The 20,395-nt window shown below is 36.3% G+C and overlaps 1 protein-coding gene across 8 annotated transcripts in view; it reads left to right on the top strand.

The window, feature by feature from the left end:
- Window positions 1–20,395, top strand: part of NEK11 (NIMA related kinase 11) — a 106,964-nt gene that overhangs the window by 64,665 nt on the left and 21,904 nt on the right. For all 8 annotated transcript variants that reach the window (XR_010829246.1, XM_048077976.2, XM_013197757.3 and 5 more), the window contains 2 exons: window positions 11,582–11,706; window positions 16,256–16,316. Coding sequence is in view for 7 of the 8 variants with exons in the window: in XM_048077976.2 (XP_047933933.2) it covers window positions 11,582–11,706; window positions 16,256–16,316 (186 nt within the window). In the remaining variant the exon portion in view is untranslated. The remainder of the gene's footprint in view (window positions 1–11,581; window positions 11,707–16,255; window positions 16,317–20,395) is intronic.

The following is a 20,395-nucleotide window of genomic DNA, read 5'->3' on the forward strand; positions in this document are numbered from 1 at the left end:
TTGTCCAAGTACAAGCAAGACACATAAAGGAATCACAGAATGACCTGGGTTGAAAAGGACCTTGAAGATCATCTAGTTTCAACTCCCCTGCTCTGGGCAGGGTTGCCAACCACTAGAGCAGGCTGGTCTTGAATGCCTCCAGGGGTGGGGCATCCACAACCTCTCTGGGCAACCTGTTCCAGTGCCTCACCACCCTCTAGGAGGAGCTGAAGTAAATCTTGTGTTGAGATTGTACTCAGAGACACCGAGTCACTGTCAGCATTAAATGCAAATACGTGTGTCAAAAATATGTGTGTATCCGTTTACAGATGTTCCTTCATTTATTTACAAATAATAGCATAAAATTGCTACTGTTTTATGGCTAAATTCCCTTTGTGCTTAGATTCCCCCCCCCCCTTTTTTGCTACATTTCTCCAGCTCATTTTATTATTTTTTATTATTTGTATTTACTATTTTTGTTAATACTTATCTAGGAAATTAGTCACTCAGCCTCTCTGACTATCATCAAAAGGAAAAGCTACTTTGCAATGAATTAGCTGACATGAATTAGCTGACAGCACAGTTCTTTTTTTGTTTTGTTTGTTTTTTTCCTGTCTCTTGACCTGTTCCTTTGAAAAAAAAAACAGCCACATTTGGACTAGGATAGATACAGTAATGTAGTTTTTTGTTGTTGTTTTTGTTTGTTTTGTTGTTTGTTTGTTTGTTTCTTTCTGAAGATCACTGGCTAACTTGTGAGTGCATGTACTTTGTTTCAATAATGGTCTTGTGAGGATAATGACCAGGCAAATTATATCATAGGGCTGGGCAACTAGATGTCACTTTTATATATTAGAAAGAAAAAAAAATGCTGTAAAGAAGAAGGACTGCCCATATTTAACTGCTCTTTTCCATGAAAGGTATAAAGTTCAGGTGGAACAAATGATTTATTTTCTGAAACATGAGCAAAAATCATCACCCAAAAGATAAAAGTATCCATAAGCTATACCCAGCCTTGATGTTATGGACGAATACGGTCAGTGCCTTCCTATGCCAGCTAGAACATGTCTGTTCCAGCTGGGTATGGTTCATTAGATGTTTAATGTTCCTTCTGATATGGCCTCCTTTTGAAAAGCTATTGGAAACATCACAAAACATCATGCATTATTTTCTAATATAGCAATATAGCTCATGATCATACTGATCATGAGCAATATAACTCATAATCAACTGATTAACTTTGTTGAGCTCATAGTCTATTTTTCTGATTATACAAAAAATGTAATCAGATGAGCAGATGTCCATTTTCCCAGAGAACTGGGTATTGAGAAAAGGTTCTGATGCCAACAGTCACCTTTTCCAGGGATTTTTGTTGTACCGGTAGATCACTGCAGCTTTTCTCTGTGGGCTACCTCATGCTGGGCTGGGATGGAAAATTGCAGCTCTGTCACTATATCACATTAATTATTTGTGTGCAATACCTTTTGCTTCAGTTGCAGGATTATCTAATGAAGCCACATTTTACAGCATAATTCCTCTCAACTCTGTATACAACTTGATTCCCATTGGCTGGCTCTAAGTTTGCAGATGTATTTAATAAATAGGAAAGACTAGTTATGGGATTTATTTGTAATGAAACCAGAGAAATCTTTGTCAGAGCATGCACTATACTTATCCATGTGAGAAATTAGTGTGGAAAATCTACAATTTCTTAGTTTACTACACAGAAAATCCTCTAGGTAGAGAAGCTCAGGCTTTGCAGTGGCATGAAGCATGAAGAACAAGATATAATCCTGTTATACAACTGTAATAGCTAAATGTTCAAAGTTTCTGATTCAATTTCTACAGTAGAAGTTACCTTGAAATTGGCTGCAAATTCATTAACTATATCTAAAAGTGCTCCCAGAAAGCTCAGTGCAATTGCACGTGCAACAAGAACTACCATTTCCTTATCTTTGATACTGATTTGGATCAATTTTTGCAGTTGAAAGATATTGGGCTGAAAGCTATCTCAGTTATCAGAATCCCTTACTTTTTACAGGGGCCATGAGGAGTATTAAATTCAACAAGCTACAGTCTAACAGGCATGAAAAGTTAAAGCCACACACTGGCATTTGTGGCTAAATGTGCCACTTGATATTCATATCAACTTCACAGCTGATAATACATGGTAAACTAGAGTGAGAAAGATTTTTTTTTTTAAGCATTCAATAAATTATATATACTAATACATCCCTATTTCTAAGGGCTTGTCCTCATTGCACTTAAGTGACTAGAATGAAAAAGACCACATAGCAAAACAACACTGGACCTGTGGGCTACCAATAAAATACTATGTCTTGCATTTTTGGATCATCAGCACATTACTAGTTGGGACTTCACCTGCATTCGCATCCATTTCATTCCCTTCCTATAAGAGTGCTAGTTCCACATAAGCTACTCTTCTGCTCTTACTAGCCTTGTTTGTGTGTGGGAGGGGGTGAAGTTAAAGGAGCAAAATAGCTTAAACTAACTACTTGCTGTATTTAAATTATTTGTACAGAAAAAAAAAAAAAAATAAAGACATAAATTAAGGGGACATATCACACAATCCTTCTGGTTTGTATTCTGTTCTTTTTATTTCTTTATACTCCAAAGATTATCATCATGTTAAATTCCTGACCTTAATATGTTGCAATATGTTACATCTGGCAAACCCCTGATTTCATTACAATTCTAAAATAGCTCAATACATTACAGTAATTGAATACACTATTTCAATATTTCCATTGCTAATTGTAAGTTATGGACATATTGCTTTGAATTTCAAGTAGGTAAAGTTCAGCTGACTCTCAAGTAGGAAATGTTCACTCATTATGTATTTTATATATATATATTATAGTATTTTTCTACTGTTATTTTTACAATATTTTGTAAATATAATTTTTACAATATTTTGTAATATTTCAGAAATATTTTTTTCTGAATAATTGACAGGATTTTTTTCATCCTATAAGATAAAAAACATGAAATATTTCTGAATGCATCTTTAAGCATCTCTGCACATACATATATTTTAGGCTTTTAGGAAAATCATGTCTTCTTTTGTTTTTCAGTCTGGCAGGTCAATATAGAGTAGTATAATATTTATCATAGGAAGCAGTAAGGACCTTTCTGCAATATTATTACTATTATTGTTGTTATTATTATTATTATTATTGCTGTTCTTGTAATATCCTTTATAACCAGAAATACTTGTCTCAAGAAGATAACATTGCAGTGATTTCTGCTGTGGGTTATCCACTGGTCTCCTCTTGCATGTGGTTACCCTACTTTGTGCAAAACCAGTAGACCTAGTAGCCCTAAAGGAAAGAGCTTTTATTGAGCTAAGAATTAAGCCTTGGATGAGTTTCTGCCATGGACCCCCTCTGCGAAGAAAGATGAAAAATTCTTCTATAATACTTGCTCAGAACCACTCTTGCAGCAGCTAGGCCAGAAAGGTAAATTTTGCATGTCAAAATTAAATTATGCAAATTAGGAAAAGCAAAAGGGGAATAAAAATAATTGGAGAAACTCATCTGAGACATAACGCGTATCTTTACTGGAGTCTCAGCAAAGTGTGTTTATTCTTGAGGGATAATTTGTGCATACTGATTTACATTGCTGTTACTTCAGTAGGAAGGTGAGGACCATAACCGCTAACAAGTGAGTAAATTAGCACACAAGAATAATGTCATAGTAGTTGTAAAAATACAGATCTGTGTTACAAGCAGGAATTTTTCCAGAATCATAAGGCGTATTACCCAACTTGCTACTTGCTGAAATGACACTATGGGATGCTTGCTGAGAGAATCTTGCCCGTTTAGTTCTGAAATTTACAGCTACCAGTCCTTCACTTGTCCTTTGCGCATGGGGTGCCAAAACTCCTGCCACTCTCACAGGGTTTGAGAGCGTAGGCACACTGGGAGCATGCTCATCTGTCTCATTTTTTCATGAATAGAATTAATAGAATTAAAGAACTATTCCTGGAAATTTTATGAAGTTACAGATTGTCTAGCATTGCGGGTAATTTAGAAGCATCTTTGTAGAATAGCATCGTCCTTTGTATGTAGAAGAGTGTTGTCCTCTTCTATGAACACTGAACATTTGGGGAAAACAAATCTACTCTATAGTTCCTACTTTTTTTCTGATTTCTTTTTCATATTGATTTAGTTTGGCATTGAGAAATAGAGCCTACCTCATAAGTCACCTTGATCAATGACAACAGTTAAAATGATTCTGGCCGAGTCATTTTAAAGTCTGCACCGGAAGCCCCTTCACTCATTCCAAAGCCTTATGTTAAAACCCATTTACAAAACACTGCATGAATTTAGGAAGGAGGCAAGTGCACCAAATTTGTATATGTACAAAATATTTTATACTAGATCCTATGGCAGATATTGTTACAATTTCAGTATTGTAAATCTTTGTTAGAAAGGTACTAGCTTTTGTTCCAAGTTGTTTTGCTTAGTGGGCAATATAACTCTACACCACACTTTAGACTCCAGGTCAAACCGATGGAAATGAAGACACACCAGGCATTTACTTGCAAACAAAGCATCTGTGAACAGGATGGTATTGAAAAGCACTGCAGAAGGAATCCCAGTATGCCCCCAGTTGTAGTATTCTGGCTCACTTATCAAACTAAACAGCATTTCTGGGAAGCTGGGCCAAATTATATGGTGACTGGAGCCAATTCCAAGTGAGTGAGAATTTGCTCTGAAATATACTGAATTAGTTTGCAGTTTCTACTAGTTTAGCTTTGAGTGGTGTGCGTGTCAGTCAGACAACTAGCTGGAGGGAATGAGAAGATGACAGCAATAAAGACACTGAGTTGATGTTCTCCTGTTATTTCATCTGCTTCGTGGAGCAAATTGTACCCCTGCAATCTAGGAAAATACATTGAGTTTCACCAGTTAATTACATCTGGGTGTTGGAGGTCTCAGTATTTTGTTTGTAGATTTGCTTGTCTGCAGTCATTTACTTGTTTTTGTACATGTCCAACATATAATTTACATTACTACTTATACCCAAATTAAATGTATTTTACATGTATCTTTACTACATCCAGAATCTCATGTGCACACTGCTTACACCAAGTTCTGATCTGAACCGTTCCATGTTTTCTACTCTCATTGTGAAAACAGTCCCATTTTATCTCTTGAAAATGGCATTCTCGAACTGAACCTCGGGGAGAAGGAAGTGGCTTCCTTAAGAGGCAGCTTTTTGTGTTAATACATGGACTCTTTCCTTCCCAGCACTGTCATCCCACTGAGAGAGAAAGTATCAGGCAATCTCTGCCAGATTCAACAGGAAAAATGAATTTTTATTTGAGAATAAGCTTTGACCGATCAAAAAGTTTGAAATAAAGCAAGGGCTAAGGTAGTTTTAAACTGCTGTTGTAAGGTAGTTCATGGTCATTTTTCCTGTAATGTACAGCTCTTACTCTGTTTCTGCTGGATGTTGTACAAGTAATAGAACAATCCTTACAGTAACAGTGTGTAAAGCATCCCTCTTTGTGCATAAAGGAAATGGCTTCCAGGACTCAATAAGTGCTCCCTGTTATTGACTACATTGTTATTTTGTTTTTTTCTCTTCATTCACCCATCAGAACTAAAAGGATTTCTGAATATCTGGAAAGCTTCTAGATTTGATGAAATTTAAACTGTTCATGACAGGCAGTATGGCATCATGTCATTGTCACTGCCTGCTAAAGCGCCCTTTTCTGTATGCATGACCATTAGAAAATTGGAAGGAAAAAAAAAAAACCACTCAGAAAATTAAGGGAAAAAATGTAATAAAAGTATGCTTTCTTGCTGTTCTTTTTTGTTAACAGCTCCGTTTAGCAACTCCATTTTTTCTTTCATGCTCTGCCTGTGGATATACAGATAAAATGACAAGATGTAGAAGGTTTGAGGAAAAGAGCTATGTTCTTGAAATAAAACATTTTTCCTGGAAATCTCATTTGGGTTTAAAAAAAAGGGATTTTTTTTTCCCGTATGGGAAAACACTTTGAAGTAATTACTTCATTTCTAACATCAAGTAATAGACAACCTCCACTCTGATTTATATTCTCTTTATGTCCATTTTTCCTAGACATTTCACAATAGTTAAATTTACTCAGTGAAGTCCACAGGTGAATCATGCTTTTTCCTTTTTTATAATGCTAAAAACAGAAGTTTAAAATATTAATGTTTAATTTGGGTTATATTTCTGGCTCTCATTTTAGAACTAATCATTTTTCGTTACAGCTGTGCTGTACATGGTTGTGTCAGAAGTTAGTTCTTTTAATGACTTCTGTCATTAAAAAGTAATCCTTTTGTGTTTAGGCAAAAGGATCATACAAAATGTTTTGGGACACAAAAGTCCTGTTATATCCCTTAGTTCATTTCCTAAACAATGCATTTTCCAAAGTCATTTTCAGCCTAGTTTAGCTGGACAAAAGCTTCAACTGATTTGCCGAGCAGTGAATCTTCAGAGCTTAATAATGTATATCTTGTTTATAGCTATAGCTAACTAATGGATGGCGGTTCTGTTTTATGGAAACTGTTAAAGTTATCCCACCCTAGGGAAAATAAATACAAAATCTGTGTGATCCTAAATTATAATAATGGAGTTATCTTATTTTGTCCTAATCAAATGAGTATTGACCTGAGCCCTGGGGGGCACGGAGCCCTTGCTCTCATTTGGGATTATGAAACTCAGGTGTTTCTCATCTGTGTGTTTCAAACCTCTCTCCTAGTTACAATGCCTCAGCTTGTTCTGTTTTCTCTCTTATGAAAGCTCTGTAATAAATGATGTGCTATTCTGAAGAGCACATGTATGTCAGAGTAGTAGAATGCTTTGTTCCTTGCTTTACTGTCTGTGGTACTGTGCAGGCAGAGGACTGTGGTGCTTGGAACCAGAACTACTTTTTTTCCTTAAGATCAGAAAGTGACTGCTGAGATAATTAGTTTTTTCCAGGCGTGTGCTGAAGTTTGGGATTAAAAAAAAAAAAAAGTGCAATAGTCAATAGTCCTTAAGTGCCGAGTGTGCCTTCACTTTTGTGAATACAAGTGGTGAAAATGAACATATGTTATACAAGTCAGTTTTCTTTTTTCTTTTTTTTCTTCTCTTCCCTCTTTTTTAATAAAATAAAAGGGGCCTTACTCATTGTCTTCTGCATGCACTGCAATGTGAGAATGCTGCATTAATATACTGATTACAAGTATGACTTCAAGGCAAGAGAAAATTAAAGATATTTATCAAAGTATTTTAGTCTCTTTGGAGAAAACCGTTGTTGTCGCCAAGATACTATGTTACATGGAAAAAGCTCTTGGTGGATTTAAACAAAATATTGCAAGTATTGCATTTCTTTGTTTTCTGCATAGCTTGTCTTCTTGGGAAATAGCTGGGCTTTTATGATCTTTAGATAATGGGGTTTTACCCTTCTTTCTACTATTAATGTCATGGTAATATATAGAAAGAAATCTAAAGGGGAAGGTTATTATTCAGAGCTTTTTTATTTTGAATATGTAATATACTTTACAAATATTGAATCTCTCAATGCTATGCCTAAGCTGCCTAGCGGTATGTAAGCAATAGCTGAGTTTGTTCTGAATGAAATGCTTGGTGAGCACATAAAAGGTGCTGTGACTGTCTTTAGCGAAATATACAAAGCTAGATAAAATGTCATGTATTTTCAGATACCAGCTGACAGATTGGGATCACGAATGTGAGGAAACAGCAATAGAGACCTTGGTTTGTGCTCCATCAGGAGTGTGTAAGTGGGCTGTATCAGAGGAAGAACAAGTGACTGAGGGACAAGTATATTACAGTGGTGTTGGGGCCATGTTTTATCTGACACAGTATTACAAAACTTTACACTGGATGTTATTGCAATGTTCGTTTTCCAAGGCTCTGTGAAGAAGGGAAAGCCCCTGACTACCATACGTATGCTGCACGGGGTGACTTTCTTGCATGGAAGGAATGGGTGGATTTAGACCTGCTGTTCTTGGGAAGATCAGGAGTGCTGTGTGAACAAGTGGGTCCAACAGGCTGCTTGGTGTTGGTGTCAGGACCTTCTGAAATACAATGCTGTTCTCCTGGTCCTCTGTATCCTGGGTGCTGCAGCAGCAGTTTGGTTCCCTCTTTCGATATGATAGACTTGTGTTCACCTCACTAGCATCATTTATTTATTTTTTTTTCCCCAAAGTACCTTCAAGGCACACATAGATTTAATTTCTGTTTTGTATCAGAGAGAAGGACAGCCAAGGTCCTGGCCTTGGAGTCCATGCTAGGCTTTGCAAAAATGCATAAACGAGTCAAACAGACCTAGCCCAAGGAACAACATTTTTGTTAAAGCTAGTCATATGAAAGCACAAACCAAGGTTTTTACTTCTGTGATACATTGCTGAGATGTGGAGCTGTGCCAAGAACATTCAGGAGATGGTGGCAGTAACCAGCTCTTTGCTGTTTGGCTGGTGGAAAGGGGAAAAGTTGAAATATTGAGAATCATGGGAAAACTCAGGTAGTAAATGTCCCAAAGTATCGACTGCAGACATGGAAATGGTAGCATATGGGGCCCAGCCTCCCCTAACAGTGTCTCCCCTGAGCCCAAACCCCAGCTCACTCAAGTTATCTGCACTTCACTAAAGGACTGAGTCAAGCATGTCATTATCAGGGGTTGAACTTGAATTTTACTAGGTTTCTTCACGCTGGCTCTAGCAGAGGTGAGTCAGTCTCAGCTGTTTCTTTGGTGCCTCACTCAGTGGAGCTATACTGCACCATGCTACAATGCTACAATATTCAGAGGGTTTCTGTGGGCAGCTAGCATGGGCACAGCTAGTCGTGATGACTTTTGATACCAGCTGTGCTAAAGCCAGCTTATGTGTTCCTGAAATTCATTCCTGATCCTGTGTCTCAGCTAAATAAGCTCTTCCATATCCAAATTAGTTCGACAGAGAAGCAGTCTCTGCATCTGTAGCATATGGGCAAAGGGGAGCTGGCTCTACTTAGTAGAAACTGTTACACTGAACCATGTATTCTAAATGAATATGTTGATGTTTTGAAAGTGCCTGCTTAAAAGATGCGTGTCATGCAAAGAGATGCATGTCGTGCAAAGAGAAGTTCTAAAGACTCGTTGTTGTTAGCTCCCAAACTCCACTGGACACGTTGTCTTCATTGGAGAAATGTCACTTGGATCAGTCTCTGAGTTGGGGCCAGGAAACATCTGTATCCTGGAGTATCTCTCATGTCTGAACTAACATTTAAAATTGTGTTACTGAACTCAGATTAACTGGCCGTCTTTGTGCAGCTGTCAAAACAATATCAGAAATGGTAAAGTGAGAAATTCTGGAAAGGGTGCAGAAGCTGGCGTGGAAGTGGGCTTCGGACCGTGCAAGCCCCTCCACGTAGTTCAGATGCATCAGCCTCAGTTCAGCCTGATCATGGGCTACTCACAAGGTACAGAGCTTTACTGTAGCCAGAACACATCATTTGAGGTTACAACTGTGAGTAAAATGACTAATTTTTGTACATAGTTCAGTTGGAAAGGAGAGGATTGTGTTTTTTTAGTATAACGGTAAAAAAAATGCAGAAAGTGGGAGGAGAAAACTCAGAAAGTACTGGTGTAGTCCAATGCTTGCATTATAATATAATAAATAAGCTGATTCATATGTTCGTGAATGCTTATACACACACAGCATGCAGCTGAACCTAATAAAATCATAGTAATCGCAGGAATGACAGTGTGCCTGAAAGAAAGAAAAACAAATGTTTACTCTGTCTGGAAATGGAGACATATCTTCATTTAGTAGCATTCTTCCCATTCTAAAAAATGAATGATATTTGAGGGTGGGTTTATTTTGTTTGTTTGTTTTAAGATGAAATGTTAGGCTTTTCTCTCAAATGGCACTTTGGAGAACTCAAACAATTAGACACAACAGTAAATGCTTTCTTTTGTGGGAAAAGTTTTTTTGGAGGGTTGGGGGAGATTCCTATGGAAGCACAAGTTATCTTTTTTTTTTTCTTATTAGAAATTGTGGCAATGGAGTTTGTACAAATGTCCTAAAACATAGAAAACTAAGTGAAAATGTGTCAGCATTTTGGAGGTAAATCAAATTTGTAAAGAAAGGAAGTAATTTTGAAAATACTCTGGAGACAGTAAATAATAGTAGAGATAATATCTCAACAGGAGAACTTCAACCACCTAGTGTAGCAGATAAATAAATGTTCTTTTTTTCTTTTTCCCTGAGTTTCTTATGCCTTAAAGATTAGAATCATTCCTCCTGCCTAATATCCAAGGGCATCTTTAATTTTGTATTCACTTGTTTAAATACTTTGGTTGTTGTTGTTTTTTTGTTTTCTTTTTATCCATGTGAAATGAGTAAAAAGAATATATTAAGCGTTCTTAATTTTTTATGGCATATTGTTTGAATGTAATTGATTTCAATGCAGTAATATTTAAGATAAGTCAGTTTTCATTTCTTTAAAGAGCGAGACGATTGGGAGAATGGGAGAAGTCAGCATTAGCTAATGTTAAGACTACGGTGATTTATGACAGGTTAATATTAGATTTTTTTTGTCTTCAATTAACATTTATTGTAATAAAATTAGCCAAGGACAAAAAATGTAGTACCTAGGCTTGGATGTAAATCGTCTTGAAAATAACTCAGTAAGGAAGTAAGGAAGCTCTCCTGAAGTATCCCCCTGCACAAATGCTGAAGTTGATGGGACAGTTGCTGAGACAGGCTTCCCTGAGTTCTGATCCCATCTTTGCCACTAACCTGTGCTTCCCATGGGCAGCCCTTCGCATTGCAGTTTTCTATCTAGAAAAACAGGGATTCTGCTGTTAATTCTGATAATCACCACAGTCCAGCCTATGCTTAAAACTGAACAAGTGCTTAAGGGCTTTTGCTGAGAAAGGGCAGCTCGCTGAAGCAGGTGCAATCAGACCTCAAGTTATTTTACTAACTCATTTCTTATGGAGTCAGGGATGCTCAAAGATTTCTCCTGGAGCAGAGAAGCAGTGGTGTCTTTCATGCTGTGATGAATATGTTGAGTTTTAATAACAGTTCTTGGGCTTCAGAGGCTCATTGTCTATTTTAACATTGCACTCACTGCTATTTCTATAACTTCTCAAGTGTTAGTAATAAATTGAGTGAGCGTGAGAGCTAGATATATGGAGCTTGACTTTTCACTACTTTCATTTTTTAATGTTTTTGTTTTGGGAGAGTTTGGCAAGACATGTAGATTTTCTCTCTTGTAAATTTAAACGTTTGTTTTCTTTGAGTGAGGTTGAATTAGAGGATCCCCTGAGGTCCTTTCCAGCCTGAATTATTCTATGGTTTAGTGATTTCAGCCCGAAATCAATATAGATTCTTCGAGGTCATTAATATAAATATGAGGATCTGACCTTTTGGCAGAGACAGTTTTAGCACTGCTTATCATGTCATAAGATCACTTTTTAAGCTGAGAATCTATCCAATGATTTCAGTTACAGAATGCATTGTTAGTGACATGACATTGGTGATATAAAATCCATCGCATCTTTCTAAGATTATTCATATAGTCTGTCAATATGCTATAAACTCTTAATTGCCTTTAGAGATCCCTGAAGACCCACAAATTGCAGAAGAATATTATAATGATGAGTTTGAATCCTGTTCAGAAAGCAGTGAAGAGGAGGAGGATGTGGAAGCGTCACAGACTGTCTCTAAGACAAATCACCAGGTGTGTGTGACCTTTGGGAAAACAGTACACATTTGATGCTCATTTTCTGAGGGAAAATGAAACTACTTCCAAGATTGTCCTATTGACATTACTGAAATTTGCTTTTGTCAGGAATGTGTGTGTATAGCAGTATCATGAATTAGTTATGTGAGTATGCATATGTATAATTAATCTGAGACATTGATGAAAAAGATGCTTGCATTCCTTCAAGATTAACAATAATGCTCCTATGATTGCCTTAGGGTGAATTGTTGTCAGTAAACTCCCTTGTGGCCATCACACGCTCTGAGTGGGGTTCTCATATGTAACATTAGCTATGTGTTATTTAAGTTAAAGCTGAAAGAACACTTCAAGCATAAGATCTAAATTCCAGATTTATTTCCTGGGGATAGATAGGCACCTTCAGATGCCACTTCTTCCAGCCTGTATTAGACGTATTTTCTAGCATGAGCCTAAACACCAGCAAGTCTTGACCAGCATATCTGTAGACTTACCCAAGAATCTTAGAAAGTGTAAATAAAAAGAAAACTTATTATTGAAAGGCTTAAAGAAGCTTTATCGGGTGAGGCTGCCACAAGAAAGTCTTAGGGATTGCAGTTTGTAGGATGTTGAAGATGATTGGAAAAGGCACCTAATTTAGATCTGATCAGAATGAACCAAGATGAGTCTTGTCTTCAGTGATCAAGTCTCAGTGAAATCAATGAACCAAAATGCCCAAGTCAGTTCTGAAAATCGATCTTCCTAAGGCATTCAGGAACAATTAATTTCTACCCTGTGTCGTCAACATAAGGTATTGTGTTACAGTGCTTCTGCACAGTACTGTCTGCTTTTGCTTAGGATCACAAATGTTAGTCAGAGTTCATGTGTGAAAAATGCAGGGAAGAGTATGATGGTTTTTACATTTTATGGAACCAACCAGGTTTGCTAAAACCTCTTCATTAAATTATAAATAACTTGTAATATTGTTTAAAATCCGTGAGCTAATAGTTTCTTTAAGTTTCTTGTAGTTTTAAAGCAGAAGCTAAATGTTTATAGGATAAATCAGAACACTATTTTTACCACAGTGGCAGGGAATCCTGAAGTTCTCTCAACCAGTTAAACTTGAAGTTTACTCATAGACAGTCTCATGCAATCTAGAAATGTCCTCCTAGCTTTCAAACTAAACACATAACATGCTTTAACAGTTAATACAGTGGTAATATAAACAAATAGTTGTAAGTCATTGGAATATCTAAGGCAGTGTTTTGTTGCAATTTGCTGGGTCTGTGTTTACTCACAACACATAGACATACAAACACTCTGTTGCCAGAAAAATCTACCATAATGTACTCTTGAAAAGAAATTATTGCTCACTTTTATCAGACTTTTTTTTTTAATTTCTTTTTTAGAATGACTTTTAAAATTTTCATTCAGATTCATTGACGATATAATTAAGTGTCAATCAATACTGCTTTTGAACAGGCAGACTGCTGCCTAGAATTAATGAAGGGCAGAAGATAAAAATAGATTTCTCAATAATGCAGAATAAATTAGGTGTTGGCAGCCAGATTTGAACAACAACGTTCTGTCATTTTATAGTGATTCAGAATTCCGTGATGACAAGAACTGACACTTTGTGTTGGAAGAGCTGTCCCACTGACATCTCGTGCCAGGATCCAGCCCCTATAGGCTGGGTGGCTTTGCTTTACCAGCAGTCCATGTGCACATAATCATTACCCCTCTGCAAATTGGCCTGCACAGACTGACTGGAAAGCACACCCTCTCTGAGCATTTGGCTTTCAGGACTTCCTCCATCAAAGAAGCAATTAGTCTGTCTTTGTTTTCACTCATATTGACCAGCACCTTAGATAAGACAGGACTGCGTTTGCAGGTATTGACACAATCACCTTTTCTTTTTCTTGGGAAGTGAGCAGAAATTTCAATTTTCTCTTTCTTGAGTGAAAAATTCTGAAATGAGTGTGGAAGCAAAGCAGGCTGAACTTAGCTGTGCAACTACATCTGACCTAACTGAATATAAAGTCTGTACAATTAGGGGAAATAAACATTTTAGGGAATAATATTATCTTGGCAAAAACCTCTAATGTATGGGTCAGATGGAATATGCTGGGAGGTACCTCTTTCTCTCTGGTGATTGTAAAGGGATCTGCAGTTATTAGCATGCATGGAACGTCTTCATTCTGGATGTCAACAGTTATGTGAGATGAATCCCACTCAAAGGTAGGTGGTATCATGCTCAACAATAATAATAAGCTTCAAAACCTACCAGAATAGATTTGATCTTGCTAGTATATAGCAGGGGATTGCTTCAGCAGTCATCTACTTAATACCAAAACTCCTACACCTATCTATGATAGGATTCATATTCTTTAACTCTTTCTTCAAAAATACTTCTATAAATTCAGCTTTTGGAAGACTGTGTGAATAAAGAAGTCATTCCACTGCATTGCAGGGTAAAGACTTGTAAGGTATTTACCATCCTAATTTGTGCAAACCTCTCAATTTTCCAATGCCAAGATTGAATTACTAGTTACTTTTGTGCAGAGTCAGTGCAGAAAGTCTATCTCTAGCAGTACTCCATGGTGACTCCATTACTTCAAACAAAAAAATAAAGACTCTGATATGCAGTAGCATGGGGTCACAGATTAATTGAACTACACAATGGGGTGCATAATGTAGAAGGGGACTTGAGCTATGTATTCCAGTTATATTAGGCTCCCATGGTTTTCAAGACAGAAAGAGAAGTAGTGGTCTTACTTGGGAATCAACCCGTCTTCAGTTAAGAAGATAGAGTCATGCACTCCGTTAGTGTAATTTAAAGCTTTAGGATGGGAGCTGACACAGCTACTTTCCCTTTGTTGATAACTTTCAATACAGCCCATGTGCTCTCAGCTACGTTGCCCACTTGTAAATGTGGAGTTATCACCCTAACCGCATCTGAACCTCTCATCTTGTTTGTATTGGTTGTAAAGTTTGAGTTCAGTGTCCTTTTTCCTTCTCTTTTGCAGCACTTTCTTTTCTTTCTTTCTTTCTTTTTCTTTCTTTCTTTCTTTCTTTCTTTCTTTCTTTCTTTCTTTCTTTCTTTCTTTCTTTCTTTCTTTCTTTCTTTCTTATTTCCAGGAACACTGATTTCTAATTGTATGAGAGCTAATTAAGGGGAAAACATGAAAGAGAATAAGAAACTGTTTCTAAATATAAATTGGAAAATATGTAGTATAGAACAGGTTTCATCTTGAAAAGTTAGTGAACAGTGAGGGTTTCACATTGGCTTTAATTTAGCTGAGATGCTAATGGATGCTTTTTATCTCAGTTTATCACCTTGCTCTTTGTGCTTTCTTTTAGTGACAATAATAATAGCAAATTAGCCCTCTTCATTATGACAAAGTCTAGCAATACAGTACATTAGCTCCATATTTTCAATTTCCAGGTCGCTTCTGAGATTGTCAAGCAACATAATCAGCTGGCATAAATTATTGTAGCTCCGGTGTCTCATCAGTGGTTGTAGGTGGTCTGTGTGTTATCACCCCAAAACTGCGCCACTAGATTCCTAACGCCTGCCTTGTCATCCTTGGCATGATCTGTTGCTGTTAGAAAGGGGTTCACTTATTCAGAATTTGAAATATCCAAGTATTCCTCCATGTTGGCCCTTACGTGTAGGAGGGCCTCTTTTCTGTGCATCTGTCAAACTCCCTTACCTGTTCTGCAGGGCTTTTAAAACCATACGCTGCTTGATATTTTTAAAAATATAGGATTTGTTTTTTTTTCCAGCAAAGTCAGGATTTTGACTTTCTGTTTTAAATAGTCAAGGAATGCCATGTCGCCATGTTGTCAAATGGGAGCTTCTAGAAACTCAGGCTTGTCTCATAGACTTGAATGAAATTTGCTGTCCTTCCTGGAGCACAATCTTTGCTAAATGGTTAGATCTTAAATTTCATCAGTATACACAAATAACATTTCAAGTGAAAGATATCATAGCAAAACTGTTAATTATTTGTCTGGTAACAGAAAGCTTACAATGGAAAAGTGCTCAAATCTTTTCTTACTTAAAATTTTAATTATTCATTGCTACTAGATATGTAAGTAGATGTGTGATTAATGAAACATAAGTATTAATTTGCAGAGTCAAATATCATAACTAATAAATTTTGGGATAGTTACGAAGTACATACTTTCCTTTTTCAATCTGGTATTGTTTTAGATATTTCAGGACTAACCAATGATAAAATGCTGGTCTGTTTTCAAAGACTGGACACCACTCTCAACAATAAACATATTATTTAAGCTCCATGCATAGCTGTCCTACGTATTTGTGTTCTGCAAGGAATCTGACTTAAATAATTGTTTGTATATAATATTATTCCCAAGCCTATTGTTTTAGGGGAATAAAACATACAAAGTTCTGAGAAACGTATTCCCTTAACTGTATTAAGTGTTGATGCTCATTGGTGTAAGTAATGTCATTTATGCTTGTGGGATCATACCTCTGGTACACAATGTTTATATTTAAGATTTTGCACACGCTAATGCTATTCATTATTTCATTTATCCTCAGGACAGTGATGTTGAGGCAATGGTCAAGTATTTGGAGAGTGTCCTGAATAACAGCTCATTCGGTAAGATGGTATCTCTTCTCTAAATGTAATAGCAGCACTTATTAATAGTCCTTATTCATCACAATCCAATTACTTCCATTTTGCAAAAGAACAACTCAAAAAAGTGATCTTCTTGAAAATTGCTCCCTTAATCTACTGCACAGAAGTATAAGTATGCCAAATACACTGGCATACACAATTAATTGCTTATGTTGAAAATAATAGAATCAAAAAACATGATGGCCAGAGTTGTGGAATGTTAAAATAAAAGCTTTTAAAAATTTGGCTTTTGCCATTTTTTCTTCTTCAGAGGGAAACATTTAAGAATATGTAAGTTTTTTTGCAGCTTCTAATATTGGTAACAATAAAATAAAATGAATTAAAAGAAGTTTTTTTTTTTTTTTTAAAGTGATGATCCAGGATAGGATAATACTTATTTTACCTTACACTATTTCATTACAGGCATAGAAAAATCACTGAGAATTTAAGTTTGCAATTTAATCCTAAAGTCTCCTGAAAATTCTCTCTATAAATTTAGAGTTTCATACTCCAGTTTCTCATGTTCTTCATTTCTTTTCTCTCTTATGAGTTTTCTCATGTTCTTAGTTTCTCATGTACTTAAAAGCTAAAAAGGTGTAAGTGAAACAAGGATATTTACTGAGAGCGGTGTCTGTCCCTGAAGACCACCAGGCTGAGTGGTGCCAACAGCAGTCAGCATGTGGTTTGCATGAAATCAACCTTGTTGCTTCTTGTTTTGGTTCCTCATTTACACACATTCAGTCATGATAAACCTGACTTGGCGTTATTACCTTGTGGCTCCGAAATGAGAACATAGGGTACATCCTCCTTGCAGAGGTTCCTCCAGTGCTGAGCTCTGTTTCACCCTGCCTCATGAGCATGGGCTGATGGGGAGAAAACTGAAGAAAAAGGATGAAAGTGAGTTAAAGCTGTGGCTGTCACTCTCTGGTCACCTTCTGTGTCTTGTGTCAGGGTGATCCTTATGACTGAACAAAGGCCAATTCACGTGTGCTTTGTCTTCACACTAACAGAGATCCCAGAGTCTTCAAATTCTGCAATCCTTTAAAAATTTACATCACTTTTGTCTGCAGTAGGTTTGTAGAAGTGGAAATGAGGACAAAATTTAGCTCTACAATTTAATGTTTTGTTATGTTAATGTAAAAGAATAATACTCTGGTATTAGCCAAAACCAAACAGTGTCATTTAAAAAAAAATAAATCATAGTATTGAAGAGACTCTTGGCTTCCTCTTTTTTTTTTTTTCAGTACAAAGAATATGAAGATGCCTTTTAAAATTATTATATTAAAGAACTAAATTATGCTTTAATTATTAAAAAAAGTCTGACTACTCTGCACTGAAACTTAAAGCATTTCTCCAAGCTGAGCTAGTAATTAGGCTTGTGTGATCTGTTCCAAACAAATAAATGTGATGATAATAAGAGAGAAGTCTGTGAGGGTCCCTTTTATCTTTGTATGCTCGGTATCACTGAGGACCTTTAAACATTTACTCTTTTAAGTTCTTCCAATGTCTAGCTACAAAGCTGAACAAAGTACAAACTATCTTTAAAATAAATTTAATGTATCTCCCATCTTATTAATGTGCATCTTAATTAGATGCACATCTTAAATCCTATAAAACAGGATTTATTTATTTATTTATTTTGAATCAGGATGTAAAACCTAGAAGTATCATGTTTATCAACAAGGAATGCCTATATCATAAAGAAAAGAGGTGGTGGTATTGTTGTCATTGTTTGTTTGTTTGTTTTTGAAGTGAGAACAATTTACTCATTTTTCATTTTAAAAGTCCATCTATGATATGGAAAGATATTTCTGTTGCATAGTTCGAAGGAACTCTGCAAAATACATGGAGAACATTTTCTTAAGCTTTTTGTTCTCTGTGGGATATCTTTTGTATCACCGCTTTCTGTATGAAAGATTTCTATGGTTCATATTTGTAACAAGGAAGTGAGCATTTCACCGAAGGGAGAACATCTCCTGAAGTTTCAACTTCTTAGACTAATTCAAAGCCACATTTGTGAAAATATTTGAAAACATACAGGTAAAAATATTACAAATATCTTGATCTTTCAGTAACCAAAGAATAGGTAGCTGAATGTGAGATTCTGTACATACTATCTGCTCCTTTCCCTATTATTTTTGTTTCTGGTCTGTTTGAATATTTTCCAACATCTTACATGAAATTCATAAGGCTAATTTTCCCCTTGACCTTAGCTTTGTTTTCACATAACATATATATATTGACACATGTCACATAACATATATATTTGTCATGAATTTAGGGAGATGTAATCTCAAAGTCTTGTTATAGTCAAAAAGAAAATGCATCTACATGTAAAGCCAATAACTTTTTATTAGTCTTATTAGTCTTATTGAAATCTTAACAGTCTAATCAAAGAATTATTGTTAGTTGAGAATTAATAATTACAGAAAAGAAAGATAAAGGAAATAAGCGAATGACTACTATTATAAGAAAAGGTCTTAATTTTTAATACATGCATTTCCTCATAACTCCCATTTTGCTTGGTGCTATGCTCACCTTCCTGATGATCTTAACGCTGGTAGCTTCAGCCTGACGTGTCAGGGGATGTGATAAGCCCTCAGTACCTGCAGTCCTTCACCAGGAGTGGTGATCATGAGTACTTCTTCCTCCACTTGGGGTCATTTTTGTGTGTTTGCCAATATGCATTTATACCTTGCTTTTCCTTCACTGACCTGCAAATTCATGTCGCATCAAAAACGGTATGTGCATTTTACATAGTTTAGATGTTATCTTTGTTATCCCTAAAGCTAATTCTGCCCATTCCTTGGTCTTCATTTCTTTAATAGCTGATGAGTTGTTTATAGCCATGGGGCCCCCAGTACCATCTCATGCCTCACTTCTTACAATCTCATACCCATAGACTTATCCCATGTCTCCACTTTTCAAGGTTTCTGCTTATGTATCAGATGTGTATTTTTCTACATTTCTTCTTTAATTATGTTAGCTAAAAATATGTATTCTATGTGATAACTGCTCATTATTAATCTAAAAACTCTGTACAATACAAAAATAGGTGGAAATAAAGCAAAATAACCCCAAGATCATTAGAAGAACTGAAGTTACAGTTTAAGCAATTAAATCAAAGCTCCCACCGGGCCAAGACAAGGTCAGAGAAAGTCTGACAGACCTCCGTGCTGAGGCCTTGCAAACCCAGGCCCAAGCCTGTGGCCTGGTGGTAGCAGTGGCAATACCACATTTCTGGGCTGCAGACCCACAGTATTATTGTAACAGCTACTCCTGAAAACAGTAGAAATTTCATGGCAGTAAGGTGGATGTAGAAGTTTGGCCTGGACAGAATTTCTCATAGCATTTTTCATTGTTAAAGGAATTAAAAAAAAAAATGTGCCATTTATAGCAGATCTTAGAGAACATCTGAGTAGAGAAAAAAATAGAACTTTTTTAATGTCAGCAAGGGCTGTGATAAAGAGAATGCAATAAATATGCATTGTTTTTCCACAGGTGAAGTTTCTTCTGTGTAAAACCTCAGTAGTGAATGGTAAAAGCCTGGGACTTTTTAAAGTAACTGAGTTTTCTCCCCAGGAGTTCCCACTGAATCACTGTGAATACCAGCACTTCAATGCAGTACAAGGTTCATTTGGGGTTAGCTACACAGCTCTGTGGGGGGTAGATTTGAAATATCACAGTACATGCTGGTAAAGTTTGAAAACTGGGGAGATCCCAGAACAGAGCTTCAAAATGAAAGAAAGTTTGAAAAAACGTCTTTAAGATACTAAGTCTGCTTAGCTTAAAAGAGGAGAAAGTTAGAGGCAATTTGATCACTTTGTATTATTATAAATATTTAAAACTCAGGAAAATAAATCTGTTTCTAAGGAGCTTTTCAATCTTGTAAAAAAAGGCACTGGAGGATCTTATATGTACAATGAAAGCTGAAAAAAAACAAATCTAAACCAGAAGTCTATGTTTCAGTGGAGATAATAGTTTCTTAACACATAATGACTTACCAAGAGATGCAAGAGATGTCTATCACCACTCATTGGTGTTGTGGTTTAACCCGGCCG

The sequence above is a fragment of the Anser cygnoides genome, chromosome 2, assembly GCF_040182565.1.
Source record: "Anser cygnoides isolate HZ-2024a breed goose chromosome 2, Taihu_goose_T2T_genome, whole genome shotgun sequence".
NCBI lineage: Eukaryota > Metazoa > Chordata > Aves > Anseriformes > Anatidae > Anser > Anser cygnoides.